This window comes from Augochlora pura, chromosome 5 (assembly GCF_028453695.1).
Source record: "Augochlora pura isolate Apur16 chromosome 5, APUR_v2.2.1, whole genome shotgun sequence".
NCBI lineage: Eukaryota > Metazoa > Arthropoda > Insecta > Hymenoptera > Halictidae > Augochlora > Augochlora pura.
The window spans coordinates 2,068,117-2,093,663 of NC_135776.1; the positions used below are offsets into that span (position 1 = coordinate 2,068,117).

General features: G+C 36.3%; 9 protein-coding genes across 16 annotated transcripts; 5 read left to right on the forward strand and 4 right to left on the reverse strand.

Annotated features, from left to right (window-relative positions):
* Window positions 1-1,067: 1,067 nt before the first annotated feature.
* LOC144469752 (protein-L-isoaspartate(D-aspartate) O-methyltransferase) lies at window positions 1,068-3,027 on the forward strand. 2 transcript variants are annotated; one of them, XM_078180338.1, is made up of 6 exons: window positions 1,068-1,484; window positions 1,565-1,799; window positions 1,874-2,013; window positions 2,119-2,344; window positions 2,429-2,514; window positions 2,583-3,027. In XM_078180338.1, the coding sequence occupies exons 2-6, from the start codon at window positions 1,739-1,741 to the stop codon at window positions 2,754-2,756; spliced, it is 687 nt and encodes a 228-aa protein (XP_078036464.1). In that variant the 5' UTR covers window positions 1,068-1,484; window positions 1,565-1,738; the 3' UTR covers window positions 2,757-3,027. The 2 variants fall into 2 exon arrangements, with proteins under 2 accessions (XP_078036464.1, XP_078036463.1); XM_078180337.1 differs by having other exon boundaries at window positions 1,068-1,799.
* Window positions 3,028-3,030: 3 nt separating this feature from the next.
* On the reverse strand, window positions 3,031-5,992 carry Ent1 (Equilibrative nucleoside transporter 1). The gene is made up of 11 exons (XM_078180336.1): window positions 5,618-5,992; window positions 5,353-5,505; window positions 5,207-5,288; window positions 4,965-5,143; window positions 4,784-4,878; window positions 4,645-4,695; window positions 4,342-4,574; window positions 4,000-4,237; window positions 3,852-3,937; window positions 3,566-3,765; window positions 3,031-3,497 (listed from the first exon to the last, which is right to left on the reverse strand). Exons 2-11 carry the CDS (start codon window positions 5,496-5,498, stop codon window positions 3,386-3,388), a joined length of 1,422 nt encoding a protein of 473 aa, XP_078036462.1. The 5' UTR covers window positions 5,499-5,505; window positions 5,618-5,992; the 3' UTR covers window positions 3,031-3,385.
* A 363-nt stretch (window positions 5,993-6,355) lies between these two features.
* Window positions 6,356-9,511, forward strand: LOC144469750 (T-cell activation inhibitor, mitochondrial). 3 transcript variants are annotated; one of them, XM_078180334.1, is made up of 9 exons: window positions 6,356-6,914; window positions 6,996-7,110; window positions 7,359-7,485; window positions 7,585-7,756; window positions 7,840-8,152; window positions 8,227-8,327; window positions 8,370-8,531; window positions 8,673-8,804; window positions 8,892-9,511. In XM_078180334.1, the coding sequence occupies exons 1-9, from the start codon at window positions 6,892-6,894 to the stop codon at window positions 9,124-9,126; spliced, it is 1,380 nt and encodes a 459-aa protein (XP_078036460.1). In that variant the 5' UTR covers window positions 6,356-6,891; the 3' UTR covers window positions 9,127-9,511. The 3 variants fall into 3 exon arrangements, with proteins under 3 accessions (XP_078036460.1, XP_078036458.1, XP_078036459.1); XM_078180332.1 differs by having other exon boundaries at window positions 6,359-6,731; window positions 6,837-6,914; window positions 7,359-7,756; XM_078180333.1 differs by having other exon boundaries at window positions 6,364-6,914; window positions 7,359-7,756; window positions 8,388-8,531.
* Window positions 9,512-9,658: 147 nt separating this feature from the next.
* On the reverse strand, window positions 9,659-12,000 carry Atms (RNA polymerase II-associated factor 1-like protein antimeros). Of its 2 annotated transcripts, XM_078180331.1 has the most exons (7): window positions 11,792-11,997; window positions 11,622-11,714; window positions 11,232-11,556; window positions 10,999-11,142; window positions 10,833-10,936; window positions 10,288-10,751; window positions 9,659-10,215 (listed from the first exon to the last, which is right to left on the reverse strand). In XM_078180331.1, the coding sequence occupies exons 1-7, from the start codon at window positions 11,863-11,865 to the stop codon at window positions 9,800-9,802; spliced, it is 1,620 nt and encodes a 539-aa protein (XP_078036457.1). In that variant the 5' UTR covers window positions 11,866-11,997; the 3' UTR covers window positions 9,659-9,799. The 2 variants fall into 2 exon arrangements, with proteins under 2 accessions (XP_078036457.1, XP_078036456.1); XM_078180330.1 differs by having other exon boundaries at window positions 9,659-10,751; window positions 11,792-12,000.
* A 680-nt stretch (window positions 12,001-12,680) lies between these two features.
* Patsas (palmitoyltransferase Patsas) lies at window positions 12,681-15,813 on the forward strand. Its single transcript, XM_078181384.1, has 9 exons — window positions 12,681-13,004; window positions 13,260-13,513; window positions 13,584-13,698; window positions 13,776-13,901; window positions 13,979-14,424; window positions 14,607-14,856; window positions 14,926-15,098; window positions 15,171-15,336; window positions 15,399-15,813. Exons 2-9 carry the CDS (start codon window positions 13,332-13,334, stop codon window positions 15,600-15,602), a joined length of 1,662 nt encoding a protein of 553 aa, XP_078037510.1. The 5' UTR covers window positions 12,681-13,004; window positions 13,260-13,331; the 3' UTR covers window positions 15,603-15,813.
* A 30-nt stretch (window positions 15,814-15,843) lies between these two features.
* Ced-12 (engulfment and cell motility Ced-12) lies at window positions 15,844-18,958 on the reverse strand. Its single transcript, XM_078181381.1, has 5 exons — window positions 18,666-18,958; window positions 18,236-18,526; window positions 17,746-18,177; window positions 16,518-17,679; window positions 15,844-16,444 (listed from the first exon to the last, which is right to left on the reverse strand). Exons 1-5 carry the CDS (start codon window positions 18,795-18,797, stop codon window positions 16,281-16,283), a joined length of 2,181 nt encoding a protein of 726 aa, XP_078037507.1. The 5' UTR covers window positions 18,798-18,958; the 3' UTR covers window positions 15,844-16,280.
* A 292-nt stretch (window positions 18,959-19,250) lies between these two features.
* Irbp18 (Inverted repeat binding protein 18 kDa) lies at window positions 19,251-21,327 on the forward strand. Of its 2 annotated transcripts, XM_078181390.1 has the most exons (6): window positions 19,251-19,456; window positions 19,646-20,173; window positions 20,286-20,443; window positions 20,525-20,620; window positions 20,711-20,867; window positions 20,942-21,081. In XM_078181390.1, the coding sequence occupies exons 4-6, from the start codon at window positions 20,525-20,527 to the stop codon at window positions 21,043-21,045; spliced, it is 357 nt and encodes a 118-aa protein (XP_078037516.1). In that variant the 5' UTR covers window positions 19,251-19,456; window positions 19,646-20,173; window positions 20,286-20,443; the 3' UTR covers window positions 21,046-21,081. The 2 variants fall into 2 exon arrangements, with proteins under 2 accessions (XP_078037516.1, XP_078037515.1); XM_078181389.1 differs by lacking the exons at window positions 19,646-20,173; window positions 20,286-20,443 and adding an exon at window positions 21,188-21,327 and having other exon boundaries at window positions 20,942-21,112.
* Window positions 21,328-21,897: 570 nt separating this feature from the next.
* Kappab-ras (NFKB inhibitor interacting Ras like 1) lies at window positions 21,898-23,031 on the forward strand. Of its 2 annotated transcripts, XR_013494101.1 has the most exons (3): window positions 21,898-22,026; window positions 22,160-22,733; window positions 22,860-23,031. XR_013494101.1 is itself a non-coding variant. In XM_078181388.1 (2 exons), the coding sequence occupies exons 1-2, from the start codon at window positions 21,928-21,930 to the stop codon at window positions 22,661-22,663; spliced, it is 603 nt and encodes a 200-aa protein (XP_078037514.1). In that variant the 5' UTR covers window positions 21,898-21,927; the 3' UTR covers window positions 22,664-23,031. The 2 variants fall into 2 exon arrangements, 1 of the variants encoding a protein (XP_078037514.1); XM_078181388.1 differs by having other exon boundaries at window positions 22,160-23,031.
* On the reverse strand, window positions 22,890-25,468 carry Fa2h (Fatty acid 2-hydroxylase). 2 transcript variants are annotated; one of them, XM_078181386.1, is made up of 6 exons: window positions 24,919-25,468; window positions 23,943-24,168; window positions 23,513-23,673; window positions 23,291-23,423; window positions 23,095-23,214; window positions 22,890-23,028 (listed from the first exon to the last, which is right to left on the reverse strand). In XM_078181386.1, exons 1-6 carry the CDS (start codon window positions 25,198-25,200, stop codon window positions 22,943-22,945), a joined length of 1,008 nt encoding a protein of 335 aa, XP_078037512.1. In that variant the 5' UTR covers window positions 25,201-25,468; the 3' UTR covers window positions 22,890-22,942. The 2 variants fall into 2 exon arrangements, with proteins under 2 accessions (XP_078037512.1, XP_078037511.1); XM_078181385.1 differs by having other exon boundaries at window positions 22,926-23,214.
* Window positions 25,469-25,547: the final 79 nt, after the last annotated feature.

Consider the following 25,547-nt stretch of genomic DNA (forward strand, 5'->3'; position numbering starts at 1 on the left):
ATCAATGGAAGTCCATTTTGAATCAGAAAAATTTAGTTAGAATATTTCCGAGGAGCGTTTTCCGAAACTCAACTACATACTTACAATGACAACAACAGACTGACTAATTGAAAAACAACATGCCGCTGGACGTTTACCTGAGCACGTTTACTTGCATCACGTTGAAAATTTGCGCGCCCTCCTCTCATTGGCTACTGTTTTTCCTGTTAATTATGCTGGTAATAATTCGCAAACAATTGCATTTTCGCTAAGGAAAAAGTTACTCCAAATCACCTCGGGAATCTCTCATTTCCCGGAGTTACAATAATTTTAATATACCCTGTATAGTTTTTTTACTGTTTCTCAGACTATGGCCCATAAACTATGCGCGAGAATAGATTGATATTCCTGGCACGATTTTACCGTTATATATTTACCGACAGTCTTTTGACTGACCTGCTTAAAAAAAGCCGCGAATTTTCAATTGAATTTCAAATGATTGTCGATATTAAGTTAGGTAAACTGTAACGAATTCTTAAAATGTTTTTTCATCTTAACAAATTTTACTCTATATCTTTATTTGATTATATACAGAATTATCTCCTTTCTCAATAAAATAGATCCTTTATCGGCAGATTCAAACTAATCTATTAAAAATAATTAATAACCAATTAATTGAGTATAAATTCTGTTGTAACATGTGTTATGGGTGTGGACCGAGGTCCATATTATTTTTGTCAATCTTGCATATGCACTAATTATCAGTAGAATTAAAAAATTATTAAATATTACAAGATTGAAATGAAATAACAACTTTTTGATGTACCATCTCAAAGCAAATTTATCCTACACGTTTACTACGCATCTTATTTTGCGCTGCATTGTGCGCATTCTTATATGACATGCGTAAAGAAGTTGCGTAGAAATGTTGTATAAAAATTGGCGCGAAACAATTACGAAGACATTTTTGCAGTTCATTCAATTTGTATAGATATCTATTTAGCGATCAATTATATATACCAGTAGCACCGCTTTGGCAAAGTTGTTGGTCATCTGGGTTCTACATATAGCAAGACTGGTCTATTCCTACACTTTAGCAAACTTTGAATTCGTGGATTGATGAAGTGGTCAACTTTGAACTACGAAATCAAATAAGGTGGTAGATCTAGCCGTGCACCTCGTCTCTGTTTCAACAGTTCATAATAATAACAGCATGACAAGTTGCGGTGCAACAAGCGGTGCAGTTTAATTGAAAGTTACGAAATTGTAATTTGTTAAATCTATATATGTCAATCTATCGCTGTGCGTTCAATTTTCTCGATTGTTGGGAAAAGCAAAGCTTACATTAGCACAGTCGCGAAATAGTTTCGCGCTTGCAACATTTGACGTAACAGTTACGTTAACTTTACGTTGCGGATAGTCAGAAAATTCTGTTTCTATAGAACGTTGCTAACAGGTTACGTTTACAGTGGAATCACTTCGACAATTTTTATCACATTATAATCGTAAAGAATTTGACTTTAAATATTGTCCGAATACCAATTATATTTTAATATAGTATTGTCAATCTTCCCTTTCATTAAAGAGATATCAACACGCCTTGTCGCGACAACGTTCAATTGTATTGTGAACGCTCGCAACGACAGGTTGACCGGTGTTTTAAAAAGTCGTAACATACGGCCTCAAAATTCAGCCCCACTACACAACATACTTTATTTTCGTACTAATTAGTTTATTATTTTCGGCGAATGCCTATGAAATGGCTTGGTCCGGCAGATTTTGTGCAACAAATAACAAAGAACTTGTGCAACATCTTAAACGTAAGTACCACAAAAAATAATCGTAAATAAGTATGAGTAACAATATCGATATTCATTTCTAATTTTTTTGTTAGAATCAAGGATAATTAAATCTGATAGAGTTTATGATGCAATGTCTGCTGTGGACAGAGGAAATTATACCCATCCCTCTTATGCATACGTTGATTCTCCACAAGGAATTGGTTATGGTGCAACCATAAGTGCACCTCATATGGTACAATTTTATGAAACTTCACGAAGTTTCGCTATATTTGAATATTGCACTTCTCTTATGTTTATCTGTTGCATAAACGTAACCAAATAAATTAAAACACTTCAGCATGCATATGCTTTGGAGATACTTGAAAACAAATTACGCAATGGCGCCAAAGCATTGGATGTTGGATCTGGTTCTGGATATCTAAGTGCGTGCATGGCAATGATGTTAGAGCCAAATGGAACAGTTGTGGGTATTGATCATATTCCTGAACTTAAAGCATTTGCCGAAGAAAATATTAGGAGGGATAAACCAGAGCTTCTCAAAAACGGTCGTCTTGAACTAGTTGGTAAATAGGATTTGAATGCTGTTCGATATAAATATATTGGAGCTATACATTTTTTATTATATTAAATACTGTGCAATGGTTTAGTTGGAGATGGTAGATTGGGATACCCTGAGAAGGCACCATATGATGCTATTCATGTGGGAGCAGCAGCCAAGGAGATGCCACAAGCTGTAAGGAAACTTTTCAGCTAACTGATTCTGACAATATTCATTAAATTCATGGTGTATTATCTTTGCAGCTGATAGATCAACTAGCTCCCGGAGGACGTCTGGTATTACCAATGGGTCCAGAAAATTCTGATCAAACATTAGTACAAATTGATAAGACAATGGATGGAAAGATTAAGAAGAAGTCGCTTACTAGTGTTGTTTTTGTTCCACTTACTAGTAAAAATAAGCAATACCCTTCATGAGAGTCATGCTTACTCCAATAAATGAGCATGCCAACTGACAACTCCTTGAAATTAGAAGACTTGTTTGTTTTGCATTAAAATTTATCAATTATACAAATTAATGTATTTTGCGTTAAAAAAGTAATGCGTACCTAGTCAGTAAATATTATATTGTACTGTATATTGTATTATAATTTAAGAAACTTCTTAAATTATTTTTCACGAACGTTAAAATATACATTGTGATTTATTGTACTCCGAACTTTAAGAATAAATGCATTCTTAAAATGTATCATCGCTAATCCTATATCTTATATCAGTTAATTCCTCATGCTTGTTTACGTAGTATTTGGAATTTGTGATAAAATTTAATATACGATCTTTATTTTATGGTAAAAACATTTTATACGTTAATGGAATGTTTAAATATAAAGTACATAATTCATACGAAGAGTATGTAGAAAATAATTTAATGTGATGACTCAACCGTCACATTTATAAAGTTTGTCAAGAAGTATCAAGTAACGTCATTACTTGTCAGTTTAATATTATTTGGACTCCAGGTCCTGTGGTCCTATCTGTCTCCAACTGTATAATCGGCAGTGAGATCAACGCTTGCGTAGTATCTGCATTTTTTTAAATACTGCAGATTAAAGTGTTTTCACCATGACTAAACTGAGAGTAGCACCTGATGTTAATCCTAATCCAAGGAAAGCTCCCATCATAGCAGATGCAATCTCTCTTTCTTGAGATTCTACAACCCTGTTAAAGAATCATGTTCAAAATATAAGGCAGCATAAAGTACTTTTGATAAAAGCTACGATACTTACGCAGGAGTTAAAATAAATGTTAGATTGCACAGATAGCCATTACTAACGGCAAATGCTATAGTTAATAAAATATAAGAGAAATCGTTCTTAATATAAACAGGAAGATGATGTCTTGGCTGAGCATTACAAAACATTAGCGGAGGTACCAAGATCACCCTCATCAAACTTAAAAACATGACGATCCACGGTTTGTTTTTTGGCTAAAAAAAAAACAATGCAATATTAATGATAAAAAATATGAAAGTAAAATATGTATGTTTGATAATAACATGTATAATATACGAACCCATTGAAGAATGCCAGACAATACTCTGCCAGCATAGTCACCCATACTAAAAATAAGGTATGTCACCACAGGAACAAAATAGATATCTGTAATGTATATTGAAAAGTATTAATCATTGAAATTTATATTTGCATCGAATTAGACTCACCATTCCACGCATGCCCCTTTCCTTTGTATTGACTTTCCACTAATACAGTAACTGCTGGATATATAGACAGAGATATAAAGAATACCAAAAATAAGCTAACGCCGTATGGCCAAATTCTTTTTAAAATACGTATATAAGAAATTGTAGTGCCTTGTGGAAAAGCTACTTCTCCAGTAACAGTATAATTTCTTTCTATTGCTCCAGCTGATCTTTCCAACATATGATGTTTGAAAAATGCCTACACAAAGACAATTTATTCACTCTTTGAATCATTATCATAAGCTGCTTATCATACATTATAAAAGCTGCTGCACAAGTGATTCATTTGATTAATTTACTCACAGCTTTTTCTAAAATAATGTACGCCATCAAAGACACAAACAAAATTATATCTCCAATGATAAAATAAACTAATCCCGAGAGTATAGGACTAGCACCGATCCACAATGAGCATATCTCTGTTATGGCTGTCAAAATTCCTCCTAGAGCTTGGCCACTTTGCATAGCAGTTATATACTTTGGGGAAAAGCGACCAACAATTCCCATTAAGCTACCTCCAAATATTGCACTTGCAGCTGCAAAGCAAAATTTTAGTGTCAAGTAACTATTAGAATACTTTCCAATACCTTAAATATAAATATATACCATTCACAACTGCCACTGTGGTCAAGGTAATTGTTAAAAATGTATTTTGCCCTAAAATGAAAATACATTTTCTACTTTAGAAAAATAATAGAACATTTTTTAGACGCCATATAAAATTCTTGTGTTATTTATAACATACACATATCTGTGTTTATCTTCACAAATGCTGTTGTCATAAAGAACAACAATAATATTGTGCACTGAGACCCCACCATTCGTATTGTTAGTGGAATTCTAGAATTATAAATATCTTGTTATATAACTTCTGTGGAATTGTGAAAGTTACACAATTCTGTCAATGACTAAATAGTTTTACTTGCCTTTTACTAATAAATGCATTTATAATTAAGAAAAATGTGTTTGGAAATGCGCTCGCCACGCTTAAGTACGATGTAAAGCTGGCTTGTAAGTCAGTCCTCTTTTCCAAATTTTCTACATGAGTGTAGTTCATGTGATTCGTTGAATTCTCTGATATTTCTCTAAATTTATACATCCAATACTAGAAATAAAAATGCACATGATATTATTCAATGAATTAAGTAATAAGATATATGTTACTTACATCATCAGCAGTGATAAAGAAACTCCATGGTATCAATGTGTTTATGCCAAGTAAATAAAAGACTATATATGCAAGATTATACCTAAAACAGACAGTGAATGAAACAACATTTAGTTATCATTTTATTTGAAATAAAAGACTCTTACCTATCACGAGGTTCGTGTTGTTTTAAAAATGGTTTCTCATCTGGGACAGAAACAGTTGGGTCGTCAACTTCCGTTTCTAAATCATCTTCGAATTCACTGTCAGACGCTCCTCCTAACAAAGGCCGTCTATTGATAGAGTACGACATGGTGATACTAAAACAAGAAAATCATTTTCGTTACAAAAATCATACGATGTTTATTACGGAAACAATTTCGGCAATCTTTCGATCGATCAAAACTGATTATATATATTATAATGACTCACTAAATTATAGAAAGAAATCCGCAAAGTCGTCAGTTAATGATAACCCTCGTACTTGGAAGATAATAAATCTTTACATTTTGAATGCAACTAGTATGGATAATATTAGTTTTGAATTTAATCACGTGTCACTTGTATATTGAATCCCGTGTAGACCATGTTCGACGAACGACAACTGCGAGAGGATTGATAATGTTCCTCTAATCTTCTATTGTATCCAAGTCCCGAGAGATACACCATTATATATTAGTCATATCGATGGCCCTGCCAGTCGTATTACAGTAATCCTAATGGACTCCTTTCTCCATTCCGATTTTACGCATACAGACGCAGAAACAGCTGGCGTCGTACACAGTCGACCGCGAGGCGCTAGTGAATGACGTATTGCAAGTTTTGCAATACAATGCATCGTGCGAGGACAGGAACCTATTATATGCTTGAATAATTTAAAACTGCAATCTCGAATTATTCACGATGCATACATAAATACGTTACGAATGTTTTTCTCCAAATATAGATTTTTCTGGACCTTCTCACGATAATTGATATCAAGGAAGATTTTCTTGACGTTATCGTATTGTAAACAAATTAAAAACCTCATTCAAACATAATACACAAATTTGTTATTCTGTTCGGTCTCGGGCAATCGCACCCACCACCTATAAACAACAGTATGAAATTAACCGATTAATGAAGCGTAATTTTTCTTGTGCAATCTATTTTTAAATAACGTACAGAATGTCCCAATACCCTACGGTACAATCTATAAATTGTTTTCGTGGAAATTATATATGTATTTCAAAGTGTCTATTTGTAACTGTATCTAGTTTTTTTAATAATTTTCAATAACGGCAGCTCGTACAGTGAAGTGCAATTAGTTTTTCGCATAGTAATTCCTTTCAGTTGTACTATAAATATTGGACCACCCTGTACCTATACATATACAAATCCTACCATCGATTAGACAAAAAGAAAGAGGTTCAAGTCCAATGTTACGGACATAGAACGGGAACAATGAACAATCGTTTCAAGCAGGTTGTTCATTGAGTTTTTAACGAAGATTATTGTATGTCTAAAAGCATTGTGCTCTCCGGCCGATCAGTTACGTGCAGTTACGGTGAGTAACTGGTTACGGACTTGTTATTCGCATGGTACAGTAGGACGTAGGATGTTTTGGTAAGCTTTCGGATGAGTGATAAGTGCGATGTTTATCGCGTTTTAGCTGGTAAACTTGTGCGCGATACAGACGTGTGATGACATTACGGTGAGCCGCAAGAATGTTTTGTGTCCTAGGAAGATGGTAAGTTACTACAAAGATAGTTGAATGAATTGTGATAACACGATTACGATAGGACTATAATAAAGTTTGTTTATTTGACAGTTTATGCAAAAGGGACGCTGTAAGAGCACTAAGCACAGGCGAAGTGTCGACGGCACTTCGACCCTTTTATTTCACAGTTCATCCGGACCTTTTCGGTCAATATCCAACACAAAGAGTAAGTATGTTTCTCTAATTAATAATACTTGTATATTTATATATCGTGAACAATTACCAAACGTCATCGGCAACGCAATTCAGCTCGAACATACTCGCGAGTATTTTTAGAACAGAGAAAGTGAAATGGTTATTACATCTGTGTTATACTTAACTCTGTAATTTGCTTAGCACTTCAATTACGTTTCTCTATCTGTTGGAGCACAGTGAATGATAAATTTCATCTTCAATGTACTTTCGATTTTCCAGACAGTGAATGAAAATTCCTTAAAGCAGCTAAGCTCGATCATAGAATGTTTGCAGCAACACAGACCCATCAGGCCTACCACGTTGCCATTTTATTTACGCTCCAAAGATGAGAAAGAAGTCAAGGCTGGTAAATTTACTCTAGTGCAGATACAATTAAAAGAGAGAGATCTGAGACAAACTATTCTTTCAATTTTGAAAACATGCGATCTACCAACGACGTTTGTAGACAAAATAGAAGAGCAGAAGCAGGCAAAAGAAAACGCAAACTATAAATCAAAGTTTTGGCAAAGAAAAGGATATGCAGGAGAAAACATAGATTTTTCGGAATTAGAAGATGATCCCATTTATGCGTCTATTTTGATGAAAAGAAAAATTAATACAGAGCCAGATACTCTTAAGTAAGACGAGCATTAAATCTGTTTTTTCGTATGCATAGCCATAACTTTGTTACAGGAATTTTAATTTAACTGTTATTGATCAGGGCTTATTTAGATAAACACATTAACGAAGTGCATGTGAAGTTGGAAGCATGTAGACCAATGAGAGAGGAAGTACAAAAGCTAGAAAAAATATTGTGCTCAAAATTAGGTTTAAAAAATATTATATGGGATTGTGGATGGAATATAGCTCATTATAGAGGCTGTTTGTTAGCCTTCAAGGCATTAGTCGAACATCATCCTGAGCCGATGGAAGTATTAAAAGATAGGACGCTAGTATTTGCCAATGATACAGGCATTAGTCTAGAGGGAAGTGTTATGTTAAATTCTGGAGAAATCCGACACAATTGGCTTGATGTAAGAACCTGTTGCTGCGCTAAAAAATGCGTTACTGATAGTGTTCTCCTTATTAAACGAGTCTTTTTTTATAGCTAATCAAAAATGTTCAAAAACACGATGTTGTACTGTTGAGATTACCAGCTTTCGAGAAGGCAGTTTCACAAGTACTTCTTGACATAAAAGTTGGTCGACGGTGCGTAATACAAAATATTTATTGAGTGACGGTAAGGCTCAGGGTGCTCTATATGTGCAGGAAATTCATGCCCAAAGTAATGGTTAGCCAGTATGAACAACAACTTCGGCAGCTAACTACAACCCTCTCAGACTATCGCGGAAGAAGAAATTATCCGAAAGTGTGGCCAGCCAGCTTATCAACGTATGAGATTGTCATTGAAGCGTTAGTATTAACATTTCGTATGTAATATCTTAACTTTTGGTTTCTATGTAAGTATCAGGTAAATTTAATTACATTGCTTGTGAGTACACTATAGTACCAATTTAACATAAATCGAAATACTGAAATAAGTTTTGTTTACAGGGAGGCTGGCCCTTTAATGCTGTCTCCTACTGGACAATTTATAGTACCATCCTCGTGTCCTAGTTTTCTATTAGTCAATTTTATTACAGAGAATTTAGAAGAAGCTACTAAAAGATTACATCACTATAACAAGTAGGACTATCTTATCAAATGACAGATATAAATTATAATTTTTCTTGCCTTATATATATATCTATATGTTTATCTTTATTTTTTCAGTATAAAACACGTAGAACGTAAGCTTCATGATACAGCTATAAAAGAATTAGGTTTAATCAATCTTAATAAGGATGATAGTATTACTCCAGATCTGATGATACAATGTTGTGAACGTTTACTACTGCACAAAGGTGTGTTAGCTCCTTTATTAGAAGGTGTGATGCTCTGGGTAACACATTATTACTCCGTTATGAGCGATGGTGTTTTATGTATACCCTGGGATTGGAAATTCTGAATTCCAATTGAACATGTTCTCAAGTGTTTTCTTGTTATACTTTTAACTTAATACCAACTACTACAATAACTACATCGAACAATTGTACAAATTAAAGTTAACATGTAATATACAGATAATGAAATAACGATAAAATAATACATGCTATTTTTCTGACAAGTTTAAATAAACAGAGAACTCAAGAAAAAAATTAGTTAATAGTGCAAAGCAAATAATTAGGTTTTAATAGGTACGATTCTCATTCTACTTTATACGGAATGTGCGTATATTAGGAATATTTTATCATTAATATTGATACGTCGTATATCGATTTTTAATACAAACAATTGATATAGAAAAATATAAATATTTTCTAAAAGAAATGAATTAAATATGAGAATGATACTTATATACAAATATATGGTAGTTAATTTCCTTACTTGATCCTACTGCAATACCTATTTTGTACAAAACTATTAAAAAACGATCTGCAACCTGCGTTTAGGATACTGGAATACTTTTAACCTTTTCTGAAACATTTTTCTTATTAAAATCAACATTTTAATCGTATCGGAATAAACCATACATTTATGATATTCATTATATACATATAAGTTTTGAATATTTCCAGGACTATAACAATCCGATCAGAAGATTTTTCGTTTCATAATTCAGATAGAAAGTCTCCTAATATTTATTCACTTTCAGAACCACTTTCACCGCTACCGCTGCCAGATCCACTGCCACTACCACTACCTGATCTAGACCTTGAACGAGATCTTGACTTTGATCTAGATTTTGTACTCGATGGAGTTCCAGATCGAGATTTAGGTGGAGTTCTAGAGCGAGATCTAGAGCGGGATCTCGATTTAGAAGAGTTCCTTGATTGTGGAGTACCAGATTTCGATCTCGATCTCGATCTTGATTTACTGCGCGATCTTGATGGAGATCGTGATTCGGAGCGTGAACGGGAACCAGATCTCGACTTTGACGGTGACCGAGATCGAGACTTCGATCTGGAAGCAGACTTTGAACGGGATCTAGATTTCCTACTGGATGCTCGGGAAGAAGCTCTGGACGATGTTCTAGATCCAGCTTCGTTTTCAGATCCTATTAAAATAATACAATTTAATAATTTCTGAATTGTAGACAACTTGTTTAAACATATCACATTCTGCCTACCTTTTTCATCAGCTTTCTCAGTTTCTTGCTGAGGTTCTTCTTCATCTTCTTCCTCTTCCTCCTCCTCTTCTTCCTCGTCTTCTTCGCCAGGTGGTTCCAATTGTTTCTCCCTGTATCTTTGCATTTTAAACTCGTTAGCGTTTAGCGGCCGATGTCTTACAATTAATCTCGTATTATTTGGCTGTTGTCCTGCTTTCTGGCGACGTTTACTAAGGCGCACACGCGTCTCAAGTTCGTTATAATACACTCCATCTTGTCGCATAACAAGGAAGTAATTCTCCTCGTATCCTTTAGAAGCTTTACTCTTCACATTCCAATTGTATTCCCTAGCCATTTTATATTCGTATTCTTCATCGTCAGCGTAATCAATTCCAGCTGTGAAGTCCCGTCTACGTTTGTCCATCGTTTCATCAAGTGGCAAAAAGTATGCAACAAATTGTTCACCGCTCTCGTCCATGACACCTCTGAAAATACATTTCTATTATAATGTCTGTTACTAATCTAAACAAAGAGTACAATAAGAAATTTTGTAATCAATGACTTACCTTATCATAGCCTGAGACATTTCTTCAATTTGAGCAGGCACTGAACGTCCTGCTGGTGCAGGATCTGAGTCGAATATGACTTGTGCACAAGGATATTTCCATAACTGAAAATAACAAACGATTTAATTAATAAAACGTTTTCCATACGAAAATAATATGGAATTACCTTGAAATCGGGAAACACTGGCAAAATTTCAACGGGTACCACATTAGGTTTACTGTAGTGTCTTTCAATTGACTTTTTGTTATCTTCAAAGGTTTTCTCAATAGCTTTTATCTGACTCTCACGGTCCATATATAATGTTTCTTCCTAAATGTAAAAGAAGTGATCAGCATTTTTGTATATGGTATCAATATAAATTGTAAATATTAAATACAATAACATATAATATAACTTACTTTAAAGTTCTTCTTAATACTGTAACCAACTTTGGCCTCAACTTTGTCCACGGTCTGTGGCTGAAACCTGGTTTGTTCTGTCGAAATATACTCTGTACGTCTGAGCCAAGAAACGCTCCTGGCATGATGTCTAGATCTTTTGGAATCTTGCGGAGTGAGAACATCTTCTTCCAAGAGCTTCTCATCAGCTGGATCCAGCTGAGCATTAACATCTCCAGCATAAGTGTCTTTGTTTATAAGATCGATTTCCACGCCTAAATCATGTTCCGTCAATACTTCATATTTATAATTTCGTTCCAAAGATGTTGGATTATACTGTATAAATCTGTAAATATCGTTTTATTATAAGTTGAATTAAAAATTACGCGAACATAAACACTCCAGACTTACCTCGTGGATTCGAAAGGATATGTAATAAATTTTGGATCAAACGGTATATCAGGCAGCGTGTTACAATATTTAACACGGCAGATTAACTCGGATCTAAATGTAAAATAATCGATAGGTGTCTAAACGCATTGTAATACTCATTTTAGGTTATAACATAAAATAGGATGTACCTTTTGTCTGCCGGTCTGGCGGTACGTTTATCTCTGTCGGTTGTACTGCCATTCGTCTGAATTGTAGGAGCCATATCACGTTAATGAATAAAACTCTATATTTTAAACATCACAACAAATTATCTTTTGACACTGTAAATTGCCAGCGTAAATCACACTTTGTGTATGAAACTCTTGGCGTCATCTAGACAGCGTGTACTAGAGCAATGGGTCCACTCCTGAACATCTTTAGACCGCAGCTTGATCCATTAGCGAGGGACGACATAGAAATTTTCTTTGCTCTGGTTGGCTAATGATTCGCTGCTGAATAAGAATCGACTGATGATTGGATACGTAGCAAAATGATGGGGATGTGCGTGCTAACGTACAGAGTAATTACTGTATTCGAGCGCACACACACACACATTTGTATGCACATGTTTCATGCTTTAAATTACACGCACACAAATTAACGATACGTTCAAAAAATGCTACAATTTATTCTTTAAATAGTCCTATACGTCTTCAATGTCCATGAAAAGACTCTTCGCATACCATAAACAAAAAAAAAGTTACAGCTCTGGACTAGTTTAGTTGCGACGTGATCTATATAGCCACCTGAAATGAAATTTACGATTTGTCGTTAACATTTAATCTAACAACAGTAAATTAATAGATGTTAGTAGATTTTCTCATAGCTATACCGTATCTAAAAGAAACTGAACAAGTTTCTTAAATATGAGTACCGACTCGAAAAGAATTTATTAGACTGTTTTAAGCAGAATAAGTAACTTGATTGTTAAATTGCCTTAAATTGCCAATTTTCAACCACATTAAAGTGTTAACATAATTCGTGACATTTTCACAGAAGTAATCATAACTAGTTCTTACAGTTTCGCATGCTGTACGGGTTCAGTACGCAGGCGTTCATTCAACCACGGTATTGATTTGAATGCGCAATACCAAATAACGATAGTTGGTCCCATTCGGAAATGCGGATGTTGGTTCACGGGATTCGTCACGTCGTCTACTAACCAGCTGCATTATTCGAAAAGATTGATAATTGTGAAGCAAAGGCTGTGTAAACCAAAAAGAATAGGAGAAAATGGTTGGACCAAACATTTCTTTGTGACTAACCGTTCCGGAAGGTGGGTCAACCTCTTCGCAGGGCGCATCCTTCAGGACACCTTCCGAACACGAACGTGCCAATACGGAACTCGCAACGCTTTGCAAGGTAAACTTAAACAGAACTTGTCTCTGCTAACAAACAACAATCACAAATCGAAGGAACCTAGTTGGATGTTTTTTTTATTATTAAGCACAGACTACGGGTAACAACACGATAATAGCATCTTCGAAATTACCGCCAAGTTTCGAATTTTTGGCGGGTTGGAAAATCAATAAATATCAATTGTTTCAATGTTTAAGTTAAATTAAATGATAATGTTAGATCTTTTTGACGTATTCGAATTTATATGGGCTGCTTCAGGTGTATCCCGTGAGCCCTGTAACAGGGCCCGGTGCAGCGAGGTCCGTATGGGAACTAAGCCCCGATCCCGACATGGTCGGGCATCTACCAAACACTCCAATTTCTAGCACCGCTCATCAAAGTCACGGTTCGTCAAAGGGCACTGATTTACAGCCACGAAATGGCCCCGATGACAACATTTATGCCGACGAACACGCGCCAGGTCAAACCCCATCCGACGAGACTAGGAGGATCTTTGAACTTCTCAGATCTGGGTAGGACTTTAATAAATCTATTAATAATTAATGAGACTACTAAGAATTTAACAATGATCTACAATTTTAGTGAAATTGAAGCTGTCGATGAATTAGTAGACAAAAATGGATTGAGTGTACTAAGTGCAAGAGATGAATGGGGATATACCCCTGCCCACTGGGCTGCATTGGATGGAAACATTGAAGTCAGTTCTTACATTTTCACCAACATTAAGTAAACGGAACTGTTACCTACCCTTAACATATTTTATTTGTGTTATAGGTAATGAGGTATTTGATAGAAAGAAATGGACCAGTTGATCTTTCTTGTCTTGGAACACAAGGACCTAGACCAATACACTGGGCTTGCAGAAAAGGCCACAGTGCCATAGTTCAATTACTATTAAAGGTATACTTCTTAATAGAACGATTGTCTATGTGTTTATAATTTACTTTAATGAAGTTTGCATTGCTAATGGTTTCTAGGCAGGAGTTGCTGTGAATGCAGCAGACTTTAAAGGTCTAACACCTCTAATGACTGCTTGCATGTTCGGAAAATTCGCAACAGCTGCATTTTTGTTAGGTTCTGGTGCATTGGGACATTTAACGGACATAAACGGTGATACTGCTCTTCATTGGGCAGCTTACAAGGGCCATGCAGAATTAATAAGATTACTTATATATAGTGGAGTAGATTTACAAAAGCCAGATTATTTTGGATCTACTCCATTACATTTAGCGTGCCTTTCCGGCAATATTAGTTGCGTTAAAATATTATGCGAAAAAAGTAAAATCGAATTGGAGCCTCGTGACAAAAACGGAAAGACACCTTTACAATTGGCAAAGAGTCACAGGCATTCAGAAATCGTTAGGATACTTCAGGCTGAACAGAAACGACGGGCTAGATGGATTCCTCCTATTAACGAACTTTGGTAAGATTTACTCTGATCGTTTGTCGTTGACTCATTAACTTATCAACGTTTCATTATTTCAGGATGTTACTTTGATCGTTTGTCGTTGACTCATTAAATTATCAACGTTTCATTATTTCAGGATGTTACTTTGATCGTTTGTCGTTGACTCATTAACTTATCACCGTTTATCTTCTTTACAGGGCACTACTATTTGGCGGAGCTGGAAACAGTAAAGGTCCTATACTGCTCTTTATGATATCTGTTTTACTATGGGGATATCCGATGTATCTACTAAAATGTATTCCGTTAACGTGGAACCTTCTACGCGGCAGCCATTATTGCTTTATTTATTGGAACGTCGTTATGTGGATTTCTTGGATCGTAGCAAATAGGAGGGATCCTGGCTACGTACCACAAAACAGCGAGACTTATTATAGGGCCATTAAACAAGTATGGTTTTGCGAGTTCCGAACTATCCGTTAAAAAATATTACTAAATCTTCAACAAATACTTTTACAGATTCCATATTTTGATAAATGGAAAAAAAGAAACGTGTTACTATCTCGATTGTGTCACAGTTGTAGATGTTTCAGACCACTGAGAGCAAAGCATTGCAGAATTTGCAATAGATGCGTTACTTACTTTGATCATCATTGTCCATTTATATACAACTGCGTTGGTTTAAGGAATCGGTAATTTTTAAAGTATTTCTATCAAATGACCATGTAATTGTATTTTTTATTAACGATGATTCACTATTTCAGGATGTGGTTTTTTCTTTTTGTTATGTGCGTAGCGATAAATTGTTCATTTTCAATTTACTTCGCTTGTTATTGTATGGCGATGGAAGGAATTCAATTATTATACGTATTAGGTGTGTTAGAAGCTTTGGTGTTCTGTGGACTCGGATGGATTTTGACGTGCACTTCGGTAAATATAAAATGTACTCACACTGATCCGATTATATTAAATAATATATCTCATTTGTATAGGTGTTGCATGCCTGTATGAATTTGACTACAAACGAAATGTTCAATTACAAACGGTATTCGTATTTGAGAGATAAGAAGGGCAGATACTTGAATCCATTTAGTAGAGGCCCAGTCCTTAATTTCATCGAATTCTTCCTTTGTTCACCAAATCATCAAGCAAATGACCCCCAAAGTTATCATATACTTTCAGAGGACATCATGTGAGATATTGCAAATTGTGATCACAATTTTACAGCGCCTTTGCACGCTTAGAAAAATGAAAAATATTCTTAATTATACAATTCATACTATTTTTTGGACTAATTACAACATATGTACCTGCACACGATCTACATCGTTACTGCTTCTAATATTATCACTTTTTATCTATGATATTATTCATGAAACATGTTTCAATAAATAATTTATTAACTTACACTTTTTAATTTATTACACCTCTAATACGTATATAATAATCTTTACAAAATGTCTATAAAATGATCGAGCTACAAAAATGTGACTTTAAATAATGTCACATTACAATTCATTATAATTACACTAACATGATTAAAAGTATCGGTAAAGAAGCAATGTCAATCTTTATATTAAATTCGTATATACAAATGATTTTAAAAGATTTTTATAGAATTTGTATATGTAAAATGTAAAATATATCTTTGGCAAAATGCACTGCGTTTCCTTGTATAATTTAACTACAATACTAATACGGTTCAATATAATACGAAAACCGTGTGTATAATACAGTCACAATATCAGTAAAAAATGCTAAAATTCATTGACGGTATAAAAAATGTGACTGTAGTCTTAATTATGGCAGATACTCTAGCCAAGATAGGCTCGCATCAAATTGTTAAAATATTATTAAAACATGAGGAAAAATGTTCACTTAAGTTCGTAACAGAAGTCGTAATTTGGCGGTGGATCGGGAATAGCAGGTGGATCTTGAGGAATATCGATACCTTCTGCATCCAGAAGTCTTAATTTAATATCCATCGATAATAATGTTTCCAAATCATTGTCTGCCTCTTTACTGGTCATTTTATTGCCTGTAAATAAATCATTGCTTTCTTAATTTCACAAGAGGCAGAAAACATTATGCAAACAATGTTTGTTACGTACCCAATAAAGCATTAATGCCATCAGTCCAGTAATCAAATACTTGTTCATCCGGAGCAACAAAATCTAAACTGGTAACATCCACGGAATCCAAGATTAAAGAAAAGGCTAGCTGGTGCGTATTTTTCCGTCGTTGCACATCTTTCATATGGGGACAATCTCTTCCCATGAGTAAACTACGGACTTCGACGACAGCTAATTTTGTGGGTAACTCGTCAATCGTCGGTACAGACTTTTCATCGCAATCTCCATAATGAAATACTTTATGATTGGGCGATAATCGGACGTACCAAAACTTATCTTTGATTCTCTGTCCTCTAGCACCGTACTTCATAAATCTAGTACCTTCTACTAAGAAACCTAGGCGCTGCTGTTGAATAAGTTCTAGAATCTCGGGTGTAATTTGTTCTCTCAGTTCAACTATTGGTCTCGCATGACTCTCTCCTTCTTCCCTGGTAGTTCTTTCTTGATGCCAAAGATTAGTTATCGTCGAATACGTCAATTGTTGCAGCTCATTCTTGAATTTATCCAATCCTGTGGGCTTGCTCTGAAGCGCTCTAGTGATTTGTTCCCTCACAACCGAAAATACTTTAACAAAATCTTCGGTAGTGGCTCTCATCTCTTTCCATGTTTTATTCAAAAGAACTATGCACACACAATAGAACTCTTCAAATGGATGGTCGTGAGTAAAGAACATGGAATGATATGATTGACCCTGTTCACTGGGAGCTTCTCCAATACGTAAAACCTCGCAAAGTAGTTTAACTAGCTCCACGCTCGTCCTACCGAATGGACATTCGTGTTCATCTGCTCTGCAAGAATTCTCCAGAACGACTTTAGTATAAGCTTCGGTATGGTTGCGCGCGAAATAGACCATGCAGTCCAGAGCAAGCATTCCAGGAGGAGTTTCATTAAAATCCAAAGCAGGATTGATATCGTACTTGAAACCCAATTTCTTATAATCTTTGGCATACAAGCCCTGTTTACGAGCATTCACGTCTCCACTGAGTGCTCCTTCAGTGTCAAAAGCAATTTTTCTAAGTTCTTTAATTTTATCATGTGCATCTTGATCTTGGGGATCCATTTTTGTCATCATTCGTTGTTCCCATAGGCTTAACATTAATGTTTGCAATACATAAAGCTGATGCGCCATTTCAGCACCAACCTGAACAAGTAATTAATTCTAGAAAACAATAATATCGATAAAAATTACTACATCTATATTTGATACCTGGCAAGTAGACTCTGCAATGATGTTTGTTAAAAAAATATTTCTAACTTGCTTTGACTGAAGAACCGCCGAAACTTGTCTGCGTTTAGATAAATCAGCCTTCAAGAACAAGGCATTTATTAAGGCTATTGCATTCTGTTGTATCTGTGGACTCACACTCTGTAAATGCATAACTAAATTTTGGAATGCTACCTCCTTTTCAACTTGTGCATACTTTCCTGAAGAATTGAGCACTATATTTTCGAGGATACTAAGAGAAGCTTTAACAATACTGGTATCTTGATTTGTAGTCTGACTATTTACGTAGCTTGCCACTTTATTGATAAATGGTGTCTCTAGAATATCCCAAGAGACAATTCCATGATCCATGAGTTCGACGAACGATTGCAAGGAATACGCGAGCGCGCTACCTTTATATTTCTCTCCTTCCACCTATGAGAATGATACAATATAGTAATACAATATCTGTGTTATTCAAAAAATCAATTACCTGTGATATGATCAAACCTAAACCTTTCTTATTAATAAATTCTAGTGCAAATGTCATATCAGTGCTCAGCGTGCTTAATTTTTGCAAAGCTGCATTTTTCTCTTCCACAGTTCCATTGTTAAGCTTCGTTAAAATATCGCTAGCTGTTTTGGAAGGAGAGAACTCCAATTTTAGGATACTGCCGTTCTTCACTTCGTTACGATTTTTTTCTGTGATATAATTTTGATTACTTTCCGTAAATTGTAAAGAGTATGTTTCAGGATCGGACAGACCCCACCCATTGCATAATTCCTGGTAAAAATTTCAATTAAAAATCAGTGGAACTTTCTGTTTGGTAAACAATCGCTTTGGTATTTTTTCAATAAACAACCGACAAGAGAAATAGATTCGATTTTCCCAACATAGTGATCATAAAGTTTGTTCGACGCACCTGAATGATTCCGGTTAGTGGATGCTTTTGATTAAATTCAATAAGTTGCGGCACCTGATCCGTCATCTTCACAGCAATTTTCACAATGTTTGAATCCTTCTGGACCGGCATTTTTATTGTCTGTGTGTACATGAAAGATACAAAAACGATTTTTAACTACCGAAATTGAATCGGAAGATACGATGGCAGCCAGTCCAGTTCAGTTTGAGGAAACAATACAAATTTGACGTATCCCTTGTCATAACAACATGACGGCCATCATGCTGATTTCGTATTAAATCCTAGACTATGCAATGGCCTCGCCCCTCCACGAATCGTATAATGGGATACGTCACTCGATGACGCATCGTACGCAGTTTTCAATCGGGCGCGAATTCAAAATGAATTCAAATTACATATTTTCTATCACTTTTGTACAGCTTATGCGAGATTCAAATTGTATTTGCTTAGACATATAAGCTAGAAAGATAAACATGTTTGTGATTTGATTGAATGTTGACAGATTATGATAATTTTCGTGTTAATAGGTTCGTATTGTTGAGATTTGAGAATGAAAATTCCTGACCCCTCTGGCGGCCATTACGGGCCAGGAAGGTGTCGCCACATCGCAGATCACCTGCAACTGCAACCTCGCTTTAAATAGCATTTCATCATCTACAGAACGTAACTGAATTATATTCTACTGTGTCACGCATGGTGGTTTACTAATTGTAAGTGTAGAACTGTTAATCTCGAGGATTCCCACGGAAATACCGAATCGGAAATGTATGGACATTTGTGAAACGTACGAGGTAAGTGAAATTGCTGCATATAAAATACGACGTCTCTCGACATTTCACGGTGTTTTTTAATCAGTATCGTAAACGTTCAAATCATACTACGCGCTGCAAAAACATTGACCGTGACTTATGCGTTGCATTATTGGATACACATACAGATGTGCAGTAATGAGTACTACTACTGCCACCTCTGCGTTGCAGCTCGATCCGCTAGCGAGGGTCACCGTAGAAATTTTGTTTGCTCTGATTGGTGGACGATTTACTTGCGATACAATGCTATCACAGTCAAAGAAAAAGAGGGAAAACAGCGAGTGAGCACGAGGACATGAAATCAACACAACTACATGCGGAGCAAGTCACACTGACGAACGATGTAGCTTGTCTCGCTCCGCCTTACTTGCGGTCTTACTCTTTTTTGCGCATCTGTTCTATTGGCGCGCCATCAGTGGCACGAAATTCGATTTTTAAAGAAGCTTCAACTAATAAACTACAGAATTATGACATTAGATGAAAAACTACCTTGTGCAAAAGTTGAAATCGATTGGACAACGGGAAAACCTGTTCCATCGAATCTGAGAATTTGTTAATTTTTATAATTAATATGTTGACATTATAATCTCATTTTTTTTCAAAGTTGGAAGCTCCTTTACAAATACAATTTCACAACGCATGCCTCAGATGGCGCTAATCGAACAAATGCGCGGGAATTTGAGCAGCAAGCACGACAAAGTGAAAGAAACCTAGGTTTCCTATCCATGTACACAAACACATATAGAATTTGACGGTTATCGTCCTCTTTCTTTTCATCGTCTCTCGTTCTCTTTCTACGGTGCTTGCGCAGAGTTGGATGAGCAGTAAAATGGTGGGGATGTGCGAGCCAACTTAGGGAGCACGAAAAGTGTGTAGAAGTAGGACCCATTACTGTAGTTTTGACGTATATTGCACGAGCTCCTGCATAAACATTATGATAAAAAGTGATTAAAAACAACACAGAGAACGGTATTACATAAATAAATCAATCGCTAATTATCAATGCGGTGTAGATTTGAGCGGTAGTGTAATACCGAATATTATGTTTAGATGGCTCCTAAAAATAAGGAAAACAAAAAGAAGCGGCAAGTTTCCGAGGAGGAGGATGACGAAGATTATCGAAGGAGGAGGGACCGAAATAATCAGGTGAAGAAATTTAATTTATCTTCTGTGGATTATAAAAATCAATTATTATATACTAATACTGTTTTATATAACTTCATGGTATTGTTGCAGGCTGTAAAACGTTCTAGAGTTAAAAGCAAATTACGCACTCAACAGACTTTAGAACGTGTGAATCAGTTGAAAACAGAGAATGAGTTGCTCGAAGAAAAAATTAAAATGCTCACCAAAGAACTTGGATTTTTGAAGGATCTTTTTCTTGCGCATGCTGGTATGTGTACACAGCCTTCTATGGTTTTAGTTTTCATTATACATGTACAATGCATATACTGTTTATTGCTTCAGGATCCAGTCAACATTCTATAAACTTTCAAGATATAGACTTGAATGCTCTTCTGGCTGATGATTCGAAGTCTGAAGAACAAGTGAAAGAAGGATCTGAACTATAGATTATAGTAAGTTCCACGTGAGAAAGCAGCGTGGTACAGATCAAATTTGAAATGGAGATGTGCTTTGGTTCGTCTAGTTCCATCATCAATGTAGATATCTTGGAAAGATATCTATTTCTAATTGATTTCTATGAACTTTAAGGTGCAGAAAGATTTATGCATGCACTTCTATCGCTAAAAAGTTTACCAACATTTAAATTTTGGGGCACTATGCATGGATGTGTACAAAATTGGAAATGCAAACGATTATTAAAGTTTAATTGTGAGGAGATTGAATCACACAATGACGGTAGAATATCGAAAAAATGTAAATTTTGTACATAAACTGCTTGAAAGGGGGGAGCAACGTGGCGGGTAAAAGAGGGAGTGTAACATATTTTAAAAGTATTTAGACAAAACACTATGATTAAATAGTGAAGGTATTTTAATAATGCAAAAGTAAATGCTGCCACTGTTTGTTAGAATCGTTTATAACAGCTTTGCTTGAATCATTCCAATTTAGTTTTTCACTGACCGGTTAGACATTTTTCAATGACTGCACACTGACAGTAAGACGAAAAGTAAGAAATAATTACGTATAAACAATCTATACGTCTGCATAAATAGTGGAAAATATCAATTACCAGATTCGATATTTTTAAGCTACCAAGAGAATTTGTAAATTAAATAAACCGAATGAGATGAATATTAATATTAGATCAGAGGTAACATTTTTTCCCTAGAAGCACGTTGGTCACTATCGAGTTACTAGACTCGCGAGTCTGTGTTGACCTTACCGACTCGTAGAAGAAGTGTCATTTTTCCATCTGCATGTGTTACTTTTGACATTTACATGCGCGTAAACAATAGGCGAAGAGTGTTATCATAGTACAAGAATCGAATATGGGAAAAACAACGAAAGTAGTTGTTTGCGGGATGAAAGGAGTAGGAAAAACAGCATTGTTGGAGCAACTTATTTACGGAAGCATCAGCGCCAAAACAGTAAGCGTTTAGAGGTTATGTTCATTTCAAATTTTTCGCAAGTGAACGCGTTCATACATTATTAATATATAATAAAATTACTAGAGATGTATATTTAATTTTCGTTTACATAAAATATGAATGTATACAACAGGAAATACATCCTACTATCGAGGACATATACGTTGCGAACATAGAAACGGATCGCGGCACTAAAGAAAAAGTACGATTTTACGACACAGCTGGACTGGAATCTCTGCAAAACAATGCAAATAATCAACAGCTGCCGCGACATTATCTTGGTTTCGCGGATGGATACGTTCTGGTTTATGATACGGCCAAACCAGAGTCCTTGGATGTGCTATTTCCATTGAAGAAAGACATAGACCGGAACAAGGATAAGAAAGAGATAACAGTTCTTGTTGTCGGCAATCGGACTAAGGAAGAGGAGGCCCACAGTTTGGAGAACACTGCAAGCAAAGCGGCCAACTGGTGCACCAGAGAAAAGCTGAAACACTACGAAGTGAATGTCATGGACAGGACTAGCTTGTTAGAAGCGTTCGTTCATTTATCCTCCAGACTGAATCCTCCCACGAATAAGAGTACTTTCCCACAGCTAAGTATGGGTAGAAAGAACATCAAGGTTGATGCACCATAATCGTATTTATATTTATTGTATGGCAACTGAAGTCTACTGGTCCCTTTTGTTCAGTACTTAATACTTAATGGTATGTCAATGCAAGAGCATGGGTCGTTTGTATCGTTTATCTCTCTCTTTTTTTTGCTCTCTTACCGAGATCTCGTTCTGCCCTTTATTTATGTGCATTTTTCTGTTCCTTGTTTTGTACTTAAAGTATTGTCCACCGGACAAACACCGAGATCAATGAGGAGAAGCAAATACTGTATAGATAATTTACAATCACCCGTGACGCGGTGTTCACCATTCTATGGGTTTTGTTAATTGTCGGAGATAAATGCTTGTTCCAAACGCATAGTCCCATAGTTTGCTGCTGATACCGAAACCTAAAGGGACAAGTATTAGCATTCCAAGACGGTTAGAGCGGCGTTTAAAGGTAAACGGATCATTACCTAGCTCGTGATGCGAAAAATGATGATAATTGTGATTTCTTTTCATGATGTAGAGATAGCTCCCGCTTTTCGGCGCGCCGTGATGTAAATAATAATGAATTAAGTCGTAACAAAGATACCCTGTGAACAAAATTAACTTGTATGTATTAGACACGGTAACTTATATATTAGATGCAAATAAGTCGGCGAGAAGTACCTGTTGTAGTACCGGCGGCAATAAAATAAACCACTGACGAAGGAAACGATGCTTGGTAAATGCTCCATAGTAACTTAGCCATGAGCAGGCCGACCACTGGCGGAAACACTAGTCTCCTGTTGTCGAAGGGAGCCTTAAAAAAGAAATTAAAAGGCTAGTTTTCCTTTTATTTCTGTGGTTAAAGAATGACATAAGATTTAATTTGTAGACCTTTGTACATACTTTGTGGTGGACCCCATGAAGTATAAAGTGCAAGCAGATGAGTAGCTTCGACGTGGCTGGCGGTTTAAAATGAAACAACTTCCGGTGAAGCACATACTCTAATATAGTCCATAACAAAATACCGAACACGTATGAGATAAAAGCGTCGACCAGCGCGTGTCCTGGAACAAAGAGAACGGCAAACGATGGCGTCTATCGTTCCTATTGTTATCTAGTAATGATTGTTTCCGTTTCTTGCGGATATCACTGCAGCCGGTCGTTCTCCAAGATCTCGAGGAACTTAACACGGAAACGTGAAATTTCCAAGTAACGTCGCGATTGTGCAACATCAATTATAAGCGTCGAGTATTTACACTCGTATCGTATGTAAAACGTAAGAGATAAGATATTTATGAGCGGGGAAATCAGATACAACAAAAATAGTAATTACCAAAGTAATGGCCGGCCATGGTCGTGACGCCGTATCGAAGAAAATAGATACACACCGGGATCCACACGATTGGCACCAAGTACCACGGTGTGATCGATATTGACTCCAGGATACTCGACTTGAACATTCGGATCTCACGGTTCACCGGCAGGTTCACCCATTCCCAGTATCGATTTCCCAAATCTCCTACTTGGCTGAGAATAGACGAGTCCCAATCGATCAGGTCCTATCAAATGAAACGACGAGGAGTGATCGACAATGTTTGTTAAAGGTCAAAAGTCCTTTTTCCTTCAAAGGGTCAAAGTCCGTTGTATTTGTAGACCGATTATGAAGACTAACAAGGAGATCGTAGAACCAATTTTATTACTTCTCTATCAGTTTACTACGTTATGCAATAAAGATTGTTATTATTGTTGTTTTACAGGAATTTCTTAGACGATAAGGGATGTTGAATGAAGTGTTGCGTTGCGAGGATGATAAATATGGAGAAAGAAACGAAGTATCAGCTTTCGCAAGTTTCACCACAACGTAAAGATTAACAATCGATCGAGCATTAGATAGATAGATAGCTTGATTTGCAAAAACGTTGCGTTTGTGGAACGACCAATGTATAAATCACGATGAGAAACGAATTCGCGTGTGTTTGCGCGGGGCTTAACGAAATCCTGACTTGGGATAGAATATTAGCCGAAAACCTCTGAGGAAGTGCGATCTGTTTCAAGGTTTGATTAACATGATAACGCGGGACGACCTTCCGCGAAAAAGCTGGTATTACAAACTTTTCAATACTTATCGTCGTGCTGCGGATGTTAACATGAATACTTTTCCGAGAAGATTATCTACACAAGAACCCGGCTATCCACGATGTTAGGAGGAAAAAATGACCACGAGTTTCGCGGACGGATCAACGCAGATCAAATTCGAGGAAAAGAGGGTCGTACAAAAACACGGACATGATCCAGAACCGATCACTCACTTCGTATTCCTGGTATTTTTCCTTCGCCTCCACCTTGAAGTCCTCGAACAGGTGGTGGGCCGCCTTGGAGTGTGGATTCTCGATAAAAGCCTTGTCGAGGCTTCGATTTTCAAAATGACCAAGCACGCGTTTTCCACCGGGATGGTACCTGATAAATTCGCGGATATTGTAGAACTGATTCCGATACTTGACTAGAAACGCGTCCTTCTCGGTGTTGACTAATCGTTGTTCGGCTTCCCGACCGATCGCCGGCCGATCTCCGTTAGCTAATCGCTTTTCCATTGTCGCGGGCCGATCAAGCACTGTCCACGAGTAAAAGCAAATTGCTCGGTACGCGACGAGCGATACCTTTGAAGCGCGTCGCTTTATCGTTAGCCCACTTCGAATCTTTTTGATAAGATTCCACCGCGCCACCACAAGTAGGCACTATGCGAATAGTCTGACTGTATCGTATCACTTTGAAGACCGTTATCTATGCCGATAAGCGGTTGTCTATGCGGTGACGTTATGGTTAAACCCTCTTTCCTGTAATTTGTTTCCAAATCGTTGTATTTCCTAGGAACTTATCTGACCGTTGTATAAATTGCTAACGGATATCGGGACATCGATCGATCGTTATCGTTTCAAAT